Source organism: Bubalus kerabau, chromosome 17 (assembly GCF_029407905.1).
Source record: "Bubalus kerabau isolate K-KA32 ecotype Philippines breed swamp buffalo chromosome 17, PCC_UOA_SB_1v2, whole genome shotgun sequence".
Taxonomy (NCBI): domain Eukaryota; kingdom Metazoa; phylum Chordata; class Mammalia; order Artiodactyla; family Bovidae; genus Bubalus; species Bubalus kerabau.
In genome coordinates, this window is record NC_073640.1 from 39,216,067 (window position 1) to 39,236,901 (window position 20,835).

The 20,835-nt window shown below is 45.2% G+C and overlaps 1 protein-coding gene across 3 annotated transcripts in view; it reads left to right on the forward strand.

Moving 5' to 3' along the window:
• The window catches only part of CDH1 (cadherin 1), a 73,818-nt gene that overhangs the window by 38,237 nt on the left and 14,746 nt on the right, over positions 1-20,835 (forward strand). For 2 of the 3 annotated variants that reach the window (XM_055554259.1, XM_055554261.1), the window contains 6 exons: positions 11,834-12,057; positions 16,862-17,005; positions 17,132-17,287; positions 18,230-18,374; positions 19,965-20,140; positions 20,415-20,543. In XM_055554259.1, coding sequence (XP_055410234.1) covers positions 11,834-12,057; positions 16,862-17,005; positions 17,132-17,287; positions 18,230-18,374; positions 19,965-20,140; positions 20,415-20,543 — 974 coding nt within the window. Of the gene's footprint in view, positions 1-10,593; positions 10,613-11,833; positions 12,058-16,861; positions 17,006-17,131; positions 17,288-18,229; positions 18,375-19,964; positions 20,141-20,414; positions 20,544-20,835 lie in introns of those variants that run through there. The other variant, XM_055554260.1, reaches the window with a different exon arrangement.

Consider the following 20,835-nt stretch of genomic DNA (forward strand, 5'->3'; position numbering starts at 1 on the left):
TCCCTGTGACAGCAAAGAGGTCCCTCTGCACCTCTGCAGTGGGCAGGCGGCCAGCTCCTTCTTTAATAGTGGGGTTCACCTGCCTCCCTTTTTAAAATGAATGGCAGTGAGATTCCTTGGCAGTTAGTGTCCACCCTGGAAACTGAAGCCAAGGCCTTGGACTCAGACTTGAGCAGAGAAGCAACCCCTGCTTCTCCAGTTGAGACACCAGAGCCTCTCCCCCATCTAGGCAGGAAGATGATGATTGAACAGGGTGAGGTTTTTATCAATGGGTTTGTTTTTGAACTGTCCAGGACAGGCCCAGAAAGGCAAAGGATTTCAAACTGAATTCTTTTCTGGCCCTGATCTTGAGGGCAGGTGGTCTGGGGAAGCCCCCTGTTCCTTCTAAACTGGAGGGACAGAGCCAACGCCCCTCCCAGGCCTGTGTGGGACCCATGTGCTAGTGTTCCTCTCATTCTACTAGGACATGAGCTCTGGGAAGGCAGGGATCACTACATGGGTCTTCAGCCCTGGAACAGAGCCCAGCGACAGTGGGTATGCTGTGCTGAGCAGGCCACCTACTGCCCCTTGCTCTGTGGCTTGGTCCCTGGGTCTGGCACGCAGCCAGAAGCTGGGGCCATCTCTTCAAATGCTCCCCCTCCTTTTTTTCCCTAAATTATTTTATTATTCCTGTTGTTGTATATGTGTTAGTCACTCAGTTATGTCCAACTCGTTGCGACCCCAGGGACTGTAGCCTACGAGGTTCCTCTGTCCATGGAATTTCCGAGGCAAGAATACCGGAGTAGGTTGCCATTTCCTTCTCCGGGGGATCTTCCTGACCCAGGGATCAAACCTGGGTCTCCTGCATTGCAGGGAGATTCTTTGCCCTTTGAGCCACCAGGGAAGATTATTCATGTTCTTGTAGCCATACAGTGGAATATTGTGTGTGTGTTAATTGTTATTTAGTTTATTTTTTGGCCACACCTTTGTGGCATGTGGGATCTTAGTTCCCCGACCAGGGATCAGCCCATGCCCTTTTCAGTGGACGCACAAAATCTTACCCACTGGACTGCCAGGGAAGTCCCTCAAATGCCTCTTTTTGAGCCTTCCCTAAATGCATTTAATTGTCCCCTCCAGCCCTGCTGCTGCAAAGAAGCTTGGAACCCCCTTACCTATTTGTTTTTCTCTATTAACACTTTTCATTCTATTTGTTAATTATCTCTTCCCCACTGGAATGAAAGCCCCATGAGGACAGGATGCGTGCTTTGTTCACTGCTGTATTTCCCAGGCCTTAGAATGATGCTTGGCAACAAGTAAAGGCTCTGTAAATATCTGTTGAAGAAAGAATCCTTGAAGCAATCCCTTGAAGGAAATGAAGCTGCCTCCTTCTACGGAAAGGGGAAAATGATACTTAAGGAGGGAGGTTGAAGTGACTTGTCTACCGTAGCACCTAAAAAAGCAAAGCTGGGGTTTGACCCTACTGTGGTTGATCCTGTTCACACAAATGTAAAACCATAAAAATATTTGCACTGGCTTGTACCCAACTGTGGAAGTGCTGTTTGTGACATTTTTCACTGTGCTGATTGTGATCAGCATCCATGGTGTTTGCTGTCTGAGAATGTTCTGCGTTAGCCCAAGCAGAAACACAATCTGGGAGCAAACATGCCTTGCTGGAGTGACCCAGGCCGCATGAGTGTAACCTTAAAACAAAGGTGGAGGACTTCCCTGGTGGTCCAGTGGTTAAGAATCCACCTGCCAATGCAGGGAACATGGGTTCAATCCCTGGTCTGGGAAGATGCCACAGAGCAACTAAACCCGTGTGCCAGAAGTACTGAGCCTGTGCTCTAGAGCCTGGGAGCCACAACTACTGAAGTCCCATGCCTCAACTCCAAAAGCTTGAGCGTTCTGCAACAGGAGAAGCCACCACAGTGAGAAGCCCACACACCCCAACTGGAGAGTAGTCTTGGCTCACTGAACCTAGAGAAAGCCCACATGCAGCCATGAAGACCCAGCACAGCCTAAAATAAAGAAATAAATACATACATCTTTAAAAAAGAGGGGGAGATCCAGGGTGATGATCACCCCTTTATCCTGTGGGCACATCTTCACAGGGCTCTGGGATAACTTGTCCTTCCACCGCAGCCTCACCATTTTCTCTGCACGCTGTTGCCCCCTCCACCCCAGTCTGTTTGGATGGAAACAGACAGGAGGAGACTTTGTTCCTTACCTCCCTCCAAGGCAGTTCCCATTGTTGACCTCTGTTTTTAGGGTGTGAGTTAAATGAAGACAGAGACCACTTATAATTTGTTCTGGGCAACAACATGCTGGGAGGCCAGGAGAAACAACTCGATAAGCTTCATGAAAATAAACTTCCTTTGAAGATCCCAAACACCACAGATCTAGCACAGTCAAACAAATAAGTATTAAAAATAAAATTTCCCATCCGTGGGATCCACGGGAGCTGCCTGTGGACAAGGGCGATTTGATGGGCTGCCAATTTGATGGGCTGCCGGTGCCCCTGCCGAGAGCACCCTCAGGGAGCAAAATGCACAGGCTCTTGTGGACACACCTACGAGTTGTGCTTGTGCAACGTGATATTCCAAGCTGCTTATCTTAACCAGAAAAAATGTCTGGGAGTTAAGTTGGCCCATCAAAGGAACTCCGACTTATTTCAACTTATGTAATGCAGTGACCTAAGGCAGAACATTCTTGAATCTTTAAAACTCCCTCCTTTGCCTGTCTGGTTGTCCTTATGTTTTTCCGAGGCCCCGGCACTGGATTTCCAAGGTGTCACTTTCATCTTTCATTCGAGGAGAGAGGGGCTGAGTGTGTGTCTTGTGGAGATAGGGACAGGGAAACTTGGCTGTTTTTATTCTGGTTCCCCTCCACCTGTCCCATTCTGTCTTGTGAACTCACTTCCCTGTGGCCATTCGGCTAGCAACCAGTCTCACAAATGGCTCATCAAAGCAGGAGGCAGGCTGCCTGGTGGGTAAGTCCTGATGGGGCGTCAGACCACAGGCCCTGCCACTTCATAGCTAGGTGGCTTGGCCACGTCTGTTCACTGAGACTTCTGAGCCCACTTCCTCATTTAGAAGCTGGGGCAGCTGGACTCTACCCACCAAGGCTGCTATGTCTAGTCAGGTTGTTAGGTGGTGTTACTGCCCGTAATTCTCAGTAACAAGTGGGCACACATACTGGAGATTTATCGGGGCTAAAAGATAGTCTTCCTGGTGCAACATTGCCCGAGTGTGGACAAACTGGAGGCCTCCTCATCCTTTCTCTCCCATTTTTTTAAACATTGAATTACATTTTCTGCTGAGCACGGATGCCTACTGAACCTGGAATGGCTAGTAATTTCATGAACACCCACCAAAGGAAGACATTCCAGTCACCCAGTCCATCAAGGGAAATGGAGCCTAGAAAGGAACTTTCTAGGTGGTGGTACCCATGGAGATTTAGGGCTTTGTGGTTGGAGTTGGAAACACTGTGGCTCTCTAGAGAAGTGAACGCCTGCCCAGCCAGACAGTACATGTCTGGTCTCCCAGGGTTCCTTTCGTCCATCAAGTAAGACTTCTTGTTCCTTATCTTGAGTATTTAAGTTAGAATCCGAAACCCTTGGTTTGGGGGTGCACAATGGCAGTGTGGCCCCCAGGATTTCCAAGAGCCTCAGAAGGCTTGTGATCTTGCCCTTGAGGTCGCGTGTAAAATTTTCTCATTTGATGCTTTGTTCCAGTGGTCCCTGATATAAAAACAAATGCAGTGTTCTTTGGTGTTAGCCATGGAAAATGCCTCCTGCGGAGAAGGAGCCATCCCAGAAGGCACTTTTTTGTGTGTGTTGTGGGGAAAACCCCTCTTGCAGATAGTTGCTTCTGAGAGACCAGGTGATCCCGCTCCTTACCAAATAACTATGCGTAGCTGAATCTGATGGCAGGCCCGGTCCTTACATCTCCCTAAAATATATGGAGGCTTTGGAGACTATCTTGTTCCTACCCATTCACATTCCAGTTGGACGGGGGTGAGAGAAGAAACGGGAGCCTTCAGGCAAGACTGTTTGTGGCACGACACAATTCCAAGCAAAGAATGTTGCTGCCCTAGGACTACAAAGCTTTTCATGGATTTGGGTTTCATTTGTATTTGGATTTCAGGCATCTCTTCCCAGGGTCCTCAGATTAAGCTACTAATGCTAATGCTAAGTCACTTCAGTCGTGTCCGACTCTGTGTGACCCCAGAGACGGCAGCTCACCAGGCTCCCCCGTCCCTGGGATTCTCCAGGCAAGAACACTGGAGTGGGTTGCCATTTCCTTCTCCAATGTAGGAAAGTGAAAAGCGAAAGTGAAGTCGCTCAGTCCTGTCCGACTTTTAGCGACCCCATGGACAGCAGCCTACCAGGCTCCTCCGTCCATGGGATTTTCCAGGCAAGAGTACTGGAGTGGGGTGCCATTGCCTTCTCTGATTAAGCTACTGCTTCTGCCAAATACGCAAGAAAATGGGGCACTTGTAAGACGAATGACAACTTACAGGAGTCACAGTGTTCTGAAGATGCTTTTTAGAACATACACATATATAAATATTTTATTTGTTTGGCTGCGTGGCTGCACCAGGTCTTAGTTGTGGGATCTTTTGTTGTGGCTTGCAAATTCTTGCACGGAAGCACAGAGTCTAGCCAGTGGACGATGAGGGAAATCCCTAAAGGCACTTGTTACCTCACTCTTCTCTTTGTCATTTTAAAAAGTGACTCACTGTAATTGTAACATACCATACAATACAAAAATGTTTCAGGAAGTTACGTTTTTAAAAACTGCCTCCAACTGTACCTCTTTCCATTGAAGAAAGTAGCGAAAACCACTAGACAATTCAGGTATGACCTAAATCAAATCCCTTATGATTATACAATGGAAGTGAGAAATAGATTTAAGGGCCTAGATCTGATAGATAGAGTGCCTGATGAACTATGGAATGAGGTTCGTGACATTGTATGGGAGACAGGGATCAAGACCATCCCCATGGAAAAGAAATGCAAAAAAACAAAATGGCTGTCTGGGGAGGCCTTAAAAATAGCTGTGAAAAGAAGAGAAGTGAAAAGCAAAGGAGAAAAGGAAAGATATGAACATCTGAATGCAGAGTTCCAAAGAATAACAAGAAGAGATAAGAAGAGAATAAGCAGAGTTCCAAAGAATAACAAGAAGAGATCGCTTCTTCAGCGATCAATGCAAAGAAATAGAGGAAAACAACAGAATGGGAAAGACTAGAGATCTCTTCAAGAAAATCAGAGATACCAAAGGAACATTTCATGTAAAGATGGGCTCGATAAAGGACAGAAATGGTATGGACCGAACAGAAGCAGAAGATATTAAGAAGAGATGGCAAGAATACACAGAAGAACTGTACAAAAAAGATCTTCAAGACCCAGATAATCACGATGGTGTGATCACTGACCTAGAGCCAGACATCCTGGAATGTGAAGTCAAGTGGGCCTTAGAAAGCATCACTACGAACAAAGCTAGAGGAGGTGATGGAATTCCAGTCGAGCTATTCCAAATCCTGAAAGATGATGCTGTGAAAGTGCTGCATTCAATATGCCAGCAAATTTGGAAAACACAGCAGTGGCCACAGGACTGGAAAAGGTCAGTTTTCATTCCAATCCTAAAGAAAGGCAATGCCAAAGAATGCTCAAACTACCACAGAATTGTACTCATCTCACACGCTAGTAGAGTAATGCTTAAAATTCTCCAAGCCAGGCTTCAGCAATATGTGAACCGTGAACTTCCTGATGTTCAAGCTGGTTTTCGAAAAGGCAGAGGAACCAGAGATCAAATTGCCAACATCCACTGGATCATGGAAAAAGCAAGAGAGGTCCAGAAAAACATCTATTTCTGCTTTATTGACTTGGCCAAAGCCTTTGACTGTGTGGATAACAATACACTGTGGAAAATTCTGAAAGAGATGGGAATACCAGACCACCTGACCTGCCTCTTGAGAAATCTGTATGCAGGTCAGGAAGCAACAGTTAGAACTGGACATGGAACAACAGACTGCTTCCAAATAGGAAAAGGAGTTCGTCAAGGCTGTATATTGTCACCCTGCTTATTTAACTTATATGCAGAGTACATCATGAGAAACGCTGGACTGGAAGAAACACAAGCTGGAATCAAGATTGCTGGGAGAAATATCAATAACCTCAGATATGCAGATGATACCACCCTTATGGCAGAAAGTGAAGAGGAACTAAAAAGCTTCTTGATGAAGGTGAAAGAGGAGAGTGAAAAAGTTGGCTTAAAGCTCAACATTCAGAAAACGAAGATCATGGCATCTGGTCCCATCACTTCATGGGAAATAGATGGGGAAACAGTGTCAGACTTTATTTTTCTGGGCTCCAAAATCACTGCAGATGGTGACTGCAGCCATGAAATTAAAAGACGCTTACTCCTTGGAAGGAAAGTTATGACCAACCTAGATAGCATATTCAAAAGCAGAGACATTACTTTGCCAACAAAGGTCTGTCTAGTCAAGGCTATGGTTTTTCCTGTGGTCATGTATAGATGTGAGAGTTGGACTGTGAAGAAGGCTGAGTGCCAAAGGATTGATGCTTTTGAACTGTGGTGTTGGAGAAGACTCTTGAGAGTCCCTTGGACTGCAAGGAGATCCAACCAGTCCATTCTGAAGGAGATGAGCCCTGGGATTTCTTTGGAAGGAATGATGCTAAAGCTGCAACTCCAGTACTTTGGCCACTTCATGCGAAGAGTTGACTCATTGGAAAAGACTCTGATGCTGGGAGGGATTGGGGGCAAGAGGAGAAGGGGACGACAGAGGATGCACTGACTTGATGGACGTGAATCTGAGTGAACTCCGAGAGTTGGTGATGGACAGGGAGGCCTGGTGTGCTTCGAATCATGGGGTCGCAAAGAGTCGGACACAACTGAACGACTGATCTGATCTGATCTGTACCTCTTTCAACCTTCCCTCCACTTCCACTCAAATTACTGTCAACCTGCTGCTGCGTAGAATTCCAACTGCTCTGGAATGTCTTTTTTCTACCTGCGCGCGGCGCCCCCCCCCCCCCCCCCCATAAGAAGTATTCCATCCCCATATTGCAAATGGGAAGAGGAGTGAAGAACACTCATTCTGGGATCAGACAGCCTGGCCCCTCTGCCCACCAGCCTTTAATTCAGGGCAAAGAAAATGGGACTGGTGATGCCTACACCACAAGATGGCCTGGGATGGGGGTTCAATCAGAAAACTGGACATGTTGCAGGAAGGCGGACCCCTTCCAGGGCCCGAAACTGGGCTCTTGTCTAATGCTCAGGAATGAATTGTCTGAGGACACACATGTGCTGACAAAGCAAGAGATTTTATTGGCAAAGGGCACCCGGCTGGAGAGCAGTAGGGTAAGGGAACCCAGGAGAACTGCTCTGCTACGTGGCTCACAGTCTCGGGTTTTATGGTGATGGGATTAGTTTCCGGGTGCTCTTTGGCCGATCATTCTAATTCAGAATCTTTCCTGGTGGCACATGCATCGCTCAGCCAAGATGGATGCTAGCGAGAGGGATTCTGGGAAGTGGACGGACACGCAGCGTCTCCTTTTGACATTTCCTGAACTCTTCCGGTTGGTGGTGGCTTATTAGTTCCCTATTCTTTATCAGGATCTCCTGTCATAAAACAACTCATGAAGATGGTTACTATGGTGCCTGGCCAGGGTGGGCGGTTTCAGTCCGTGTGCTTCCCCTAACAGACATAAGGAGCACAGGACAAGAGTCTGACTTGTAGAGAGGCAGAGTGGTCAGGATTGTGAGCTCTCAGACGTACCTAAGTCCCAGTCTAGGCTCTGCCACTTAGTAACTGCCTCAGTTTCCCTGTCTATAAAAAGGGGACACTGATGACAGCAACTTCACAGAGTTCTGGGATTAAATGAGTTAGTATTTGTGAAGTGCTTAGAGGAGAACCTAACACACAATGTTCTCACATGTTTAGATATTAAGAAAATACTGAATAAAAGGTAGTTGAAGCTGTTGAATCTAGTTTTTGATGGTGATGATGATGTTATTGTGGTGAAAAGATCTTCCCATTTAGAGATGGCCAGTGGGTTCTTGGCTCTTGTCATTAGGATCTAGTTTTGAAACCAAGTGACCAAATGACTGGTTTAGGAAAGGACAACATGCTGATTTAATACTTAGTTCTTTGCTGTCTTTTTTATTTAACTTTTTATTTTAGAAATGTTCAAGTAGGACTTCCCTGGCAGTCCAGTGGCTGAGACGCTTCCACTGCAAGGAGCGAGAGTTCAATCCCTGGTCACGGAACTAAGACGTGTCGTGCAGTGCAGACAGAAAAAATAACACCTTTTTTTTTTCTTTAAAGAACTGTTCAAATATACCCATCTTCATATACTGATCTTCTGGTTTCTACAGTTTGCCAGTCTTGTTTCCCCCTACATGCTGGCGTTAGTGTTCCCTGTGGGTCTGAGGCACTGTCCAGCCCTTGCCAGGGTTGAAGCCAGCTTCCCAGAGCCTTCTCAGAACTGGAGATCCCCTCAGTCTTTTCTGTAATTTCTGGCTAATCAGCTCAGAGGCTCAGGTTGCACAGAAAGATAATGGGCCTTAATGAGCACCTGGAAATTCAGGTTGGGCCTGCCTGTGGCGCGTTCACTGCTTCTGTCACTTCTCACAGGGCAGGGCTTAGCCACCATTAAGCCAAGATGCCCCACAGCAGGTTAAGAGCCTTGCATTAAGTTATTTGCAAAACCATTTTCATTTTTTCAGGCTGCCACGCTTGGCAAGTCCAATCATGCTTGTCCCAGCTCTCACTGCCCAGGTCTGGGCCAGCTGAGGAACAGAATTCAGTGTGGAAAATGAGGGCGGCTCTTGTTCCCTGATTATATGGCCAGCCCCCCAAACACAACCCAGTGGCCCCATTGTTTCTGCTGGGGTGTGGTTGGGAGAACGTTGTGATCACATTCACTGTCTTGTTTAATCTCACAAAACCCTGAAGAGGTGGGCTCAGTCAGTGGTATCCTTCAGGTGCCAGTAGAAAAAACTGAAGCCCAGAGAAGTTACACATTTCGTGTAAGGTCACTCTGCAAGAACATGAAAAAATCTGGGTTTATATAATCATTCCAGTCACAGACTCTGAGGCTCTTCTTGTCAAACTCTTCCTGTCATTTTTAAAAATCCTTGCCATGCTCACCCCTCCCCAACCCCTTCAAATTTGGGAAATCAGTTGTAGAACCAGACTAAAAGGTGAGGGTAGGCATGTGACATGGTTTTGATTTTTTTTTTTTAACAAACTGGCAAAGGAGGGTTCAGGGAGTGATTGAAACTAGGTTACTCATATTAAGAGCCATCCCAACTCTGCTGTTCACTAGTTATAGGGATCAAACAAATGTCTTAACCTCTGTGAGCCTCAGTTTCTTCATCTACAGAATGGGAATAATCGTGGTGCTTATCCTCCTGCCCCCTGCTGCTGCTGCTGCTAAGTCGCTTCAGTCGTGTCCAACTCTGTGCGACCCCATAGACAGCAGCCCATTAGGCTCCTCTGTCCCTGGGATTCTCCAGGCAGGAATACTGGAGTGGGTTGCCATTTCCTTCTCCAATGCATGAAAGTAAAAAGTGAAAGTGAAGTCACTCAGTCCTGTCCGACTCTTAGCGACCAAGGTCTTATTTTCTCTAGCAAGGGTGGGGCTGTTGGTGACAGAAAAGTTGGCAATGGTGGCCCCTAGTGGAACAAATGAAAACTGCAGCCCAGACACCATAACCGACTTGAGGGCTTTCTGGCAGAGACCTGATCCATGTCGTTGTAGAAGTGTCTATGCTGTGCTTAGTTTAGCCATGTAAAATAGGCAAAAGTACAGAACCTTTTTTAAATAAAAGATCTCTTGGAAAAACTAAAAATTGCACTGGAGGAATGAGAGATAATTATTTGAAAGGGAGAATAGACTTGAGTTTCCCTGAAGGAACTTTCATCGACTGTTCCTTCTGCCTGGAAGGCTCTTGAGCCAAGATCTCTATAAGGCTGACTCCTTCAGGTCTCAGCTCAGACACCTACAACTTCAGAGAGGCCAGCTTTCACCATCCAGTAAAAGTTATACACTCCCCATACTTCTTCTCCATCACTCTTCCCCGCCCAACTCCCATCACTCTTATATTATCCTCTTTTTAAATTCCTTTATGTCTAGCATTTGTCACTACCTGAGATTCAGTTTTGTTGTGTGTCCATCTCTTTCACAATATAGTATAAGCTCAATGGAAGCAGGTGCCTTGCCTGTCTGTTCACAATTTTGTCCTTACTGCCCAGCACAATGTCTGACAAATTATTTGATGGAAACTTGTTAAATGAGTCCTTTGAGACTCTGGTGTGTAATGCAGACACTTTTCACCACAGCTTCTCCAGCATTGGGTATTAATACTTTTTAAGTTTTAATACTTTAACGACTGTAAAGTTTTAAGTAGCTTTGTCTCTAAGCCACTGATCCTAAGTTCCCTCATCCAAGTAGTCTTCTGTCTTTTGCATTTGTCTCACTGCACTGTATGATCAGGTTGAAGATTTTCCTGTGAAATCTTCACTGTCTCCCCTGACAGTGATGAGCTTCTCCACTGGGTGGTCTCAGATTGCAAGCAGGCATTACTTCTCAATGCTTCAGAAAGTAAGCATATAATCAGTTCTAAATGAATATCTGCCATTATCAATGTCTTTTGTGGAATACTAAATAAATGAAGTGTCTAGTATGTGCCAAGCACTGTTCTGTGTATCTTAAAACAATCCTAGGAAGTAGTTGTTGTCAAATACCTTCATTCTCCAGATGGGTAAACTGGAGCACCGAGAGATTCAGTGATGTGCCCAAGGTCTCAGAGCTAATAAGCAGAGCTGGGACTTGAGCCCTGCCCTTGACAGTAAATAAGACCATGTTTGAAGAGTGAGCACTATGATTATCCTCATTTTGAAGATGAAGAAAAGAAAGTGAAAGTCACTCAATCGTGTCTGACTCTTTTCGACCCCTTGGACTGTAGTCTGCCAGGTTCCTCTGTCCATGGAATTCTCCAGGTCAGAATACTTGAGTGGTTAGCTGTTTCCTTCTCCAGGGGATCTTCCCAACCCAGGAATCAAACCCAGGTGTCCCACACTGCAGGTGCATTCTTGACCAGCTGAGGCACAGGGAAGCCCGATGAAGAGACTGAGGTTAAAAAATTTGCCCAAGCCCTTACTCTTAACCATTATGTCCTGCTGGCTTCCTCTTGTTATCTGCCACTGTTTATTGAAATATAAACTGTTTGCTTATTTATCTATTTATTTTTAATTTTGGCTGCATGGGCTCTTTGTTGAGGCACACGGGCTCAGTAGCTGTGGGCTTAGTTACCCTGCGGCATGTGGGATCTTAGGTTCCCAACCAGGGATTGAACCTGCGTCCCCTGCATTGGAAGTCAGATTGTTTAACTGCTGGACTGCCAGGGAAGTCCCTACACTGTTTATTTAAATGTCGTTAATCCATAGGATCTCATTGTACCTCAGTCTGTAACTTTGGGACTCAATAGGTATTCTGTCTCAGTTATTTTTCACATAATCAAGAGTCATCTGAAGGAGAGGCCCTTTTTTGTTACTGAAAAGGAGGTTACTTTCTAGGCAGGTTATCATTCTCAGTCCCCAAGTGGATGAGAAAAGAGTCACCACAGTTAAATCGCCCTGGGCTTGTGGAGATGGCACCTGCTACTTTCTCGTCTTTGCCGTTTGTCACCAGACTCCGGTTTGTTTTCCTTGTGCCTGTTTTGTGTGAGTTAGACTTTTAGTGGGTGAATGAAGTTCAGTTTCTAGAAAAGGAATGCCGATTCATCTCCCCAGTTTTCTAATCACTGTCATTTACGCCCTGCAGTGAGTTTTGAAGGATGTGCTGGCCTACCAAGGACAGTCTATGTTTCTGACGACACCCGATTCAAAGTGCACACAGATGGCGTGCTTACAGTCAGACGGCCTGTACACCTTCATCGTCCAGAGCTAAGTTTTCTTGTCCATGCCTGGGACTCCACCCACAGGAAGCTCTCCACCAAAGTGACACTGGAGGTATCAGCGCACCACCACCACCACCGCCGTCATCATGTAAGTTGGAGTGTTTCTTGGAAGTTCACTATTATTTTAGTCTGCTGCTTAATTTACATTTGGGGCTGGATAATTTCTATGGGGATTATGGGGATGTCCTCTGCGCTCTATGACATTTAGCAGCATCCCTGGTCTTAACTGCTAGAAGCTAAGTAACACTGCCAGCTGTAACAACCAAAATTGCCTCCAGACCCCGCCAATGCGCCCTGGGGGTGGAGGGATGGGATGCAAAATAGCTGCATGGTCCAACTGAACTAATTCTTGCTGTTGATTTGTTGTTGTTGTTAGGCTGATGGCAGGATACACTACCTTATTTCTGCAGATAGTGTAGAATAAGGGTAAGGGCATGGATTCTGTCTGGGATTGAGTACTTATTTTTAAATTATTTATTTATTGACTGTGCCAGGTCTTAATTGTGGCACTTGAGATGTTTAGTTGTATGCAGCATGCAAACTCTCAGTTGCAGCATGGGGAATCTAGTTCCCTAGTTCCCTGACCTGGGCCCCCTGCATTGGGAACACAGAGTCTTAGCCACTGGACCACCGGGAAGTCCCATGGGGGAGTTATTTAATCTGTCTGTGCTTGAATTTATCTGTAAAATGGAGATGATACTGACTACATAAATTAATACTTGTAAGATGCTGAAACTATGGAAGGCCTATAACAAGTAAGTCAGTCATTTTTAACTTTTCTGCTCATTCTCTACCTGGAGGAAGAATTTACACAAAGTCAGTTTTCTGGTCATTTTGCTCTTCATGTCTCTAGTGGGGAGGGTCTTGGCAAAGAAGGGGAGGAATCACTATGAATCTTTGGCCTGATTGGATTGCAATCTCCATGAGCTCCTTCCCTACTGAATTTGTAATGCCTGGCCCTTGAGTCTGGCACATACCAGGAGCCCAGAGTGGACAGATGGGTGGATTGGCCACAGAGAAAAGGATATAAGTCTGCCCAGGTTCTTGGCAAGAATGTTTCTGAAATTGTTACCCAAAGCCAGGTGCCTTTGCCAGTTTCTAAACTGCTCCCATGGTGCTTCCTATTGAGCGTCTCTCTAGGGGGCTATAGTAGTTGTATCCTGGGAGTGTAGAAGTGTTGTAAGTGCCAAGGCCATTCAGGCTGGCTCTAGTTTTTCTCCCTGAAGACTGCTGAGAGTCTAGGAATTTAATACTCCTGGGAGATCTTTTTTTTTTTTTTTTTCTCTCTGGTGTAATTGGACAGACGAGAAAAATGGGGAACTTAGTAGAACTAAATTAACATAGCTTCCTGACTCAGGTCTCCAACGGATACCATCATTCATGTTAGTCCTATCTGGTAAGTTCTTGCTAGGTAGTGGTGCATGGAGGCCTCTTGTGAGCCGAAGATGGAAACAAAGTTGGTCTTTCAACTTTACTTCTCCACCTTTGCCATCTGCCTTCATGATTAGGTTCAAATACACGTTATAGAAAAGCACACATTGCAGTGATTTATGTAAAACAGTATTTGTCTTTCAAGTTTAGGCAATTCAGTTGTAACTTGTGACCATTATTGAGACTCTTGCAGTCATCAGGAGGCAAGGTTCTTTCTTTCTTTTTTATTCTGTCATCCTTAGCACATATATGGCTTCTGTCCTCAATGATACCTTGTGGTCCAAGATGGCTGCTGGAGCTCCAGTCATCACATCTTTCCTCTGGACAGTAGGAAGTTGAATGGGATGAAGCCCCAAAATGTATCACTTAGCTGTCCACATTTTAAAGAAGACTTTGTGGAATTTTGAAGCAGTATTTCCTCTTACATCTCATTAGTCAGAACGTGGCTTCATGGTCACACCTAGCAACAGGTATAGTACAGGAAATGTAGTTTTACTTGGGTACATTGTTGGATTATATATATAATCTCGAGAGAAAGCGTGGGAGAAAGGGAAAGAAGTTTTTGTTTTTAAAAAAGAACAGATATTGAGTGAAAGTGAAAATCTCCCAGTTGTGTCTGACTTTTTGTGACCCTAAGGACTATAACCTGCCAGGCTCCTCTGTCCATGGAATTCTTCAGGCAAGAATACTGGAGTGGGTAGCCATTACCTTCTCCAGGGGATCTTCCCAACCCAGGCATCGAACCCAGGTCTCCCACATTGCAGGTGTATTCTTTACCATCCGAGCCACCAGGGAAGCCTGGATGGTAAGGTGGCAAGTCTGCCACAACTGGTTTGAGGATTACTTTGGTTTGTCTGTAGTTCAAAGCACTCTTGTGGTTCCAGGTGGCCCTACATTGGAAGGGGTGATAATCTTACCTCTCTTCATTCGTATAAGAATAGATCCTATATATTTATATCAAAACATCACATGGTGTTTTCTATTAAATAGAAACAGTTTTTTATTTTGTCAGTTATACCTCAAGAAAGCTGGGGGAAGACTATAAATAGATCTAACTTTCTAGTTCTTTCTCTTAGGTTGGATAAGTTTTCTGGTCTGGTATCCTTTTTTCCTGAGGGATGGATCCTATATTCAGTTTGTTTATGCTTAAGCATGATTCCCTTTAATTTCACACACGATGGGAGTTCCCTGGTGGCCTAGTTGTTAGGATTCTGGGTTGGCAAGATCCCAGGTTCAATCCCTGGTCATGGAACTAAGATCCTGCAAGCTGCATGACACAGCTAAATAAATGAATAAATATCTTTTTAAAAAAAAAATAATAATCTCACACATAAAGATGTTAATGTTATGTTTTGCCAGCATAGTGTTCATCATTAATTATTATCATTCTCTGAAAATATTCTGTAATCTTGATGTCAGCAAAGTATGCGCTTTGCCTTCCTCTTCAGTATGGCAAATGAATTTGCATTCATATATCAAGGTCTGTTTGTTCACCATGGCTGTGCAAGATGGTCATTTTTAGGCTTAAGATGCTGTATCAAGAATCAGTTTAATATTTGTTCCTGTGTTCAGGTCATACCTCAAATTCCATTTCATTAAAACTATAACTCTGTTTTCCAACCAGTCCAACCATCATCTTTGTTAGCATTTGTCGAGCACTTACTGTTTCAAGCACTATTCTTTTTTTTTTTTGCTGCACTGGGTTTTCATTTGCTGCTTGTGGGCTTTCTCTTGTTGAAGGAGCAGGGGTATCTCACTGCAGTGGCTTCTTTTGTTATGGAGCATGGGATTTAGGCACTTGGGCTTCATTAGTTGTGGGGTATGGGCTTAGTTGCCCCATGGTATGTGAAATCTTCCTGGACCACGAATTGAACCTGTGTCTTCTGCCTTGACAAGCAGATTCTTGACCACTAGACCACCAGGGAATTCCTCAGACACTATCCTAAGTGCTTTATTGCAACACTGGTATCACATTTAATCCTTCCAAGGACCCTATAGGGCTTCCCTTGTGGCTCAGCTGGTAAAGAATCCACCTGCAATGCAGGAGACCTGGGTTTGATCCCCAGTTTGGGAAGATCCCCTGGAGAAGGAAATGGCAACCTAGAGAATTCCATGGACAGAGGAGAGAGACAGACTACAGTCCATGGAATCGCAAAGAGTTGGACACGAGTGACTTTCACTTTTCACTTTTCGAGGACCCTGTGAGGCAGGTACTGATATAATCCTCATTTTAGACATTAGGAAAATGTGGGACACAGAAGTTAAATAACTAGCCCAAGGTGTCACAGTGAGGATGCAAAGCCAATCAGCCTGGCTCCACAGCCTGCCCGTGGCCAGGGTGGGACTGCTTCTCTAGAAGATAAATGCAGAGCTCGTGTGTGTGTGTGTGTGTGTGTGTGTGTGTGTGTGTGTGTGTGTGTGTTAAGGAGTGTGTGAGTGACTAGTACAAAAGAATGAGAAGGATTTTGTGATGCTGTCTGGTCATGTTTCATGTCTGTCCTGTGCATTTTGAATCACATTTTTAAAGGTAAGAAATAAGGTTTGACACACACGTCATAGACAGGCATCAGTGACAGTGTGGGAGATGGCAGATGGAATTGTCCTCTGGAGCCTTTACTGTGTTACCGCCAATCACTTTAACTTAAACAATTCGGAAGATCTTTCCTTCCATCTTCAGCTATCTCATTTCGCTGTGTGTGCATAAAAAGCTATCTTTATCGCACATGAAAACTGTTCAATACAAGTCTCAAAGGGCGTTTTTGGTTCCCATCCCAACAACTTCTGTTAGAGCAAATGGCAACCAAACCAATAGAATAACACAGTGAGATTAAGGGATTAGTATTGATCACAAAGTAATCCTTAGTATCAGTTCCTAAAACTTATTCTGTAGGCTAACTCCACTTTGGAGACCTGTATCCCTAGGAAAAATATAAGAGAAAAAATTTAAAACACTGGGATATCAAATTGTTGCATAAGCTCTGATATTAAGTCATTGGGGGCATAATGTCCTTTAAAAATAACAAATGTTGGGACTTCTCTGGTGGTCCAGAGGTTAAGACTCTGTGCTTCTACTGCAGAGGGTGAGGATTTAATTCCTGGTCAGGGAACTAAGATCCTGCATGCTATGCAGCCAAAAAAACAAAAAACAACCCCAAAACAACACGGGTGTGAGATGTGGACTTGATATAATTCATAAAGTAATGTCAAACCCTCAAACCCTGTAATCTTGTATGCATGATTGCCTGAACTCCGGACACCAAGAAAGATCCAAAGAGGAAACCAGCTTGGTGATATGGTAAAGGGTTCATTCGGTTTTGTTTTGGCTGTTTCTTTTGTTACTAAGTGGAAACCATGTCCTTCTCTCAGAAGACTGGAGATTCTTATTGGGTAGTTTGAACTGTTCAGCCTGTATCATCTCGCCTAAATGATCCCATTTTGTTCCTCAACTTCTTTCCTTTCAGGACTCTCCCTTTGGAACCCAGACAGAAGTGCTCACATTTCCTGGCCCCCACCATGGTCTCAGGAGACAGAAGAGAGACTGGGTTATTCCTCCTATCAGCTGCCCAGAAAATGAGAAAGGCCCATTTCCTAAGTCGCTGGTCCAGGTACAGAAGGAAGTTCCCTATTTCTCTGGGAGGGAATTTGGCCGAGAAGGACCTAGGAGAGAAAGGGGAAACAACCAATGTCAGGATCCTTTCTTGCTCATTCATCTCTCTCTGCTTTGTCTCCAGATCAAATCTAACAAGGAGAAAGAAACCCAAGTTTTCTACAGCATCACTGGCCAAGGAGCTGATACACCCCCTGTCGGTATTTTTATTATTGAAAGAGAAACAGGATGGTTAAAAGTGACACAGCCTCTGGATAGAGAACAGATTGCCAAGTACATTGTGAGTGTCTCTTAGAAGCTTGTTAATGATGGGGTTACATGTTTCCAAAATATTTTGGTCAACTCATGTTGATCGTAGATCAGATGCTCTGGACGTTTGAAGAGCTTGACTTGTCTAGACCTGTCAATAAGGAGAAATGACAGGAGAACCTGGGAAAAACTAGGGGCTGTTTTTGTTAGGAATAAAGTTGGAGAGAGTCTCGAGGTATCAGACATGATCTTAGACCCAAGATGTCAACCTATTCTTGGGATTAAAAGTCCCTGACATAAAGGCAGACAGGCTTCCCTGCTGGCTCAGTGGTAAAGAATCTGCCTGCTGATGTAGGAGACATAGGTTCAGTCTCTGGGTCAGGAAGATCCCCTGGCGGAGGAAATGACAACCCACTCCAGTATTCTTGTCTGGGAAATCCCATGGATAGAGGAACCTAGCAGACTACAGTCCACGGGGTCACAAAGAGTCAGACACAAATTAGCTACTAAACAACAATGACGACACAAAGGCAGAGGCTGGGGATGATGTTGGAGAACAAAAATCATTTCTGGGTCTTGAGAGCAGGGAAGTTGGGAGGTAATGCCTTGATGCCAAATGCAGAAAGGTCTTGGGGAAACCCTAGACTCAAGTGTCCAGAGTAGATCTGACCCTGCTTGGAGTAAGTCAGAGAGTCTCAGGTTTCCACCTTTATCTCCTAGCCCTGGTCCTCAGCCCCCATGTGGGCAATGGGGCCTTTGACCTGGTGTTCTCCAGCCCATGGGTCTTCCCATGTCATGGTCTTAACCAGTGCCATGACCTCACTGAAGCAGCAGCACATGTGTGGGATAAGTTCTGTGCTGGGGAGTCCTTACTTGAGTGGAAGGGAGTGCGGTCCAGTGGAGCCCACGCTGCTCTGATCGGACCACTTCTCCCATGTCCTCTTCCCTAGTAACCCTCACTTGGCTCTTGCAGCTCTTCTCTCATGCCGTGTCTTCGAACGGACAAGCCATTGAAGAGCCTATGGAGATTGTGATCACCGTGACCGACCAGAATGACAACAAGCCCCAGTTCACCCAGGAGGTCTTCAAGGGGTCTGTCCTGGAAGGCGCTCTTCCAGGTGTGTCCAGCCACGAGGAACTCAACACCCACCAAGACAATTTAGATTCTTTGGACCACCCCCCTTCCCCAAGTGTTGGGGCTGGCATTTGGGGTCAGGCCTTTCATAGGCACAGAACTTCTTTGGAAGATAGTGTGTGTGTAAAATATCCTCCTGACAGAAACATGTAGAAAATGTTCAAGCCCAGCTTAAGAAAGGAGCAATTTGGGCTTCCCTGGTGGTCCAGTGGCTAAGATTCCATACTCCAGAGATCTCACATGTCACAGCTAAGACTTGGGGCAGCTAAATAAATAAACAAATATAGAGCAGTTTAAGAATAACCTTCCCCTATTAAGAAATAGATCCTTGGGGACCTCCCTGGTGGTCCAGTGGTTTAGACCTCACACTTCCAATGCAGGGAGTGTGAGTTCAAACCTTGGTTGGGGAACTAAAGATTCCCCATGCTGTGCAGCCAAGAAAAGTTAACAGATCTTGTTAGTAGTTTATGGCCCCTGTACAGTCCCTTCCTGCTCACATTTTTCTCTCTGTCCCCAAAAGGCAGCCACTACCCTGACTTTTATGGGCTTCCCTTGTGACTCAGCTGGTAAAGAATCCGCCTGCAATGCGGGAGACCTGTGTTGGGAAGATCCCTTGGAGAAGGGAAAGGCTACCCACTCTAGTATTCTGGCCTGGAGAATTCCACAGACTGTACAGTCCATGGGGTCACAAAGAGTTGGACATAACTGAGCAACTTTCACCCTGACTTTTGTGATAATTATTCCCTTATTTTCATTCATCTTTTCTGATGTGTGTACTTAACACTGGGTAACATCTTGTTTTGCTTACTTTTCTACACGGTGACAAACAGTTTTCTAAGGTGGTTGAACCAATTTACACTCCTACCAGCAATATACGTCATGGAATTGTAAGACTTCTTTTTGGCCAGTCTGTTGAGTATGTGATTATATCTCAGTGTAATGTAAAATGGCATTTCTATGATTATTAATGGAATAAAGAAGCATCATATGTTTGCTGACCATTTGGGTTTCTTTACAACTTATATGTTCAAGTCTTTTGCCCTTTTTTTTTTTTTTTCTCTTGGGCTTTTTGTCTTTCGTCTATTGGTTCTCTCCTTCTCCCCACCCTCTGCCACCCTTCCCCGCTCCACTGTTCGGTTTGGGGACTTTTACTTCCCCAACCAGAGATTCAACCTAGGCCCTTGGCAGTGAGAGCACAGAATCCTAACCACTGGACAACTAGGGAATTCCCTGCCTATTGATTCTTAGAGTTATTTCAGTATCCTGGTAACTAGTGCTTTGTCACGAATGTTATAAGTATTTCCTTTCGCCTTGAAGGCAGTGATCTCAGATGACCATTCTCTCAGGTGGAAATGTGGCTAAGAAGCGAATTGTGGAAATTTCTGGGATTTTTCCTGTCTTATGCACTATTCATTTAGTGTATGAGAAAGAGCAAAAATGTTTCAGTTGAACTAAAATGTTTCAGTTGAATCAGCTGGATTCTGGGAACACCATTAATTCATTTGGTAGAATGCTTTCTTCCTCCACTAGCACTTGGGTCAGAATTTTGGAAACAAATCTTCTTTGCTTCCAGGAACCTCTGTGATGCAGGTCACAGCCACAGATATAGATGACGAAGTGAACACCTACAACGCTGCCATCGGCTACAAAATCCTAGCCCAAGATCCCATGCTGCCGCACAACAAAATGTTCACCATCAACAGGGAAACAGGCGTCATCAGTGTGCTCACCACCGGGCTGGACCGTGAGGTCAGGGGTCAGGAGGATCCAGAGGGTGTGGAGGGCAAATACACATTAACCCGATTTCCTGGATGATGCAAAACTCTGCCAAGGCTGGTCACCATTTAGCATGGTGATGGTCTGAGCTTTGCATCTCAGTGTTTGTCTGGAGATTTGAGGCCAGACAGGCCGGTGGAGTTATTGGCATTTAAGCAGATGAAAAAGTAATCTGTTTCTCTGCTGGGAGCCGGGTGGGACCTGATGTAGCTGTGGGTCCTGACTCGGCTGTGTTTGATCTCTGCAGAGTTTCCCCACATACACCCTGATGGTCCAAGCAGCAGACCTTAACGGCGAAGGCTTGAGCACAACTGCAACGGCCGTGATCACAGTCTTGGACACCAATGATAATGCTCCCAGATTCAACCCAACCACGGTAACCCTGCCCCTTCTTAGACAGTCTCCAAAGAAAGGTCCTTGGTTGTTTCCCAGTATCTCAGGGGTGAACCCTTAGGTAACTTTTCCCAGACGAGTCAACTTCAAGCTAAACAGCAAGCGGGTCGAGGTGCCAGTTGTCTGTCATCCTCAGCCTGATGCCTGTTGGCCTATGTTTCTGAGTTGCAAAATGCATCTCCTGAATCCATGTCCTCATATTGGGCATCTTGGTAGCAGATCTTACCAGGTTTTATCTGTTGAATAAATATCCTCTGGGTTTATACCAGGCACTG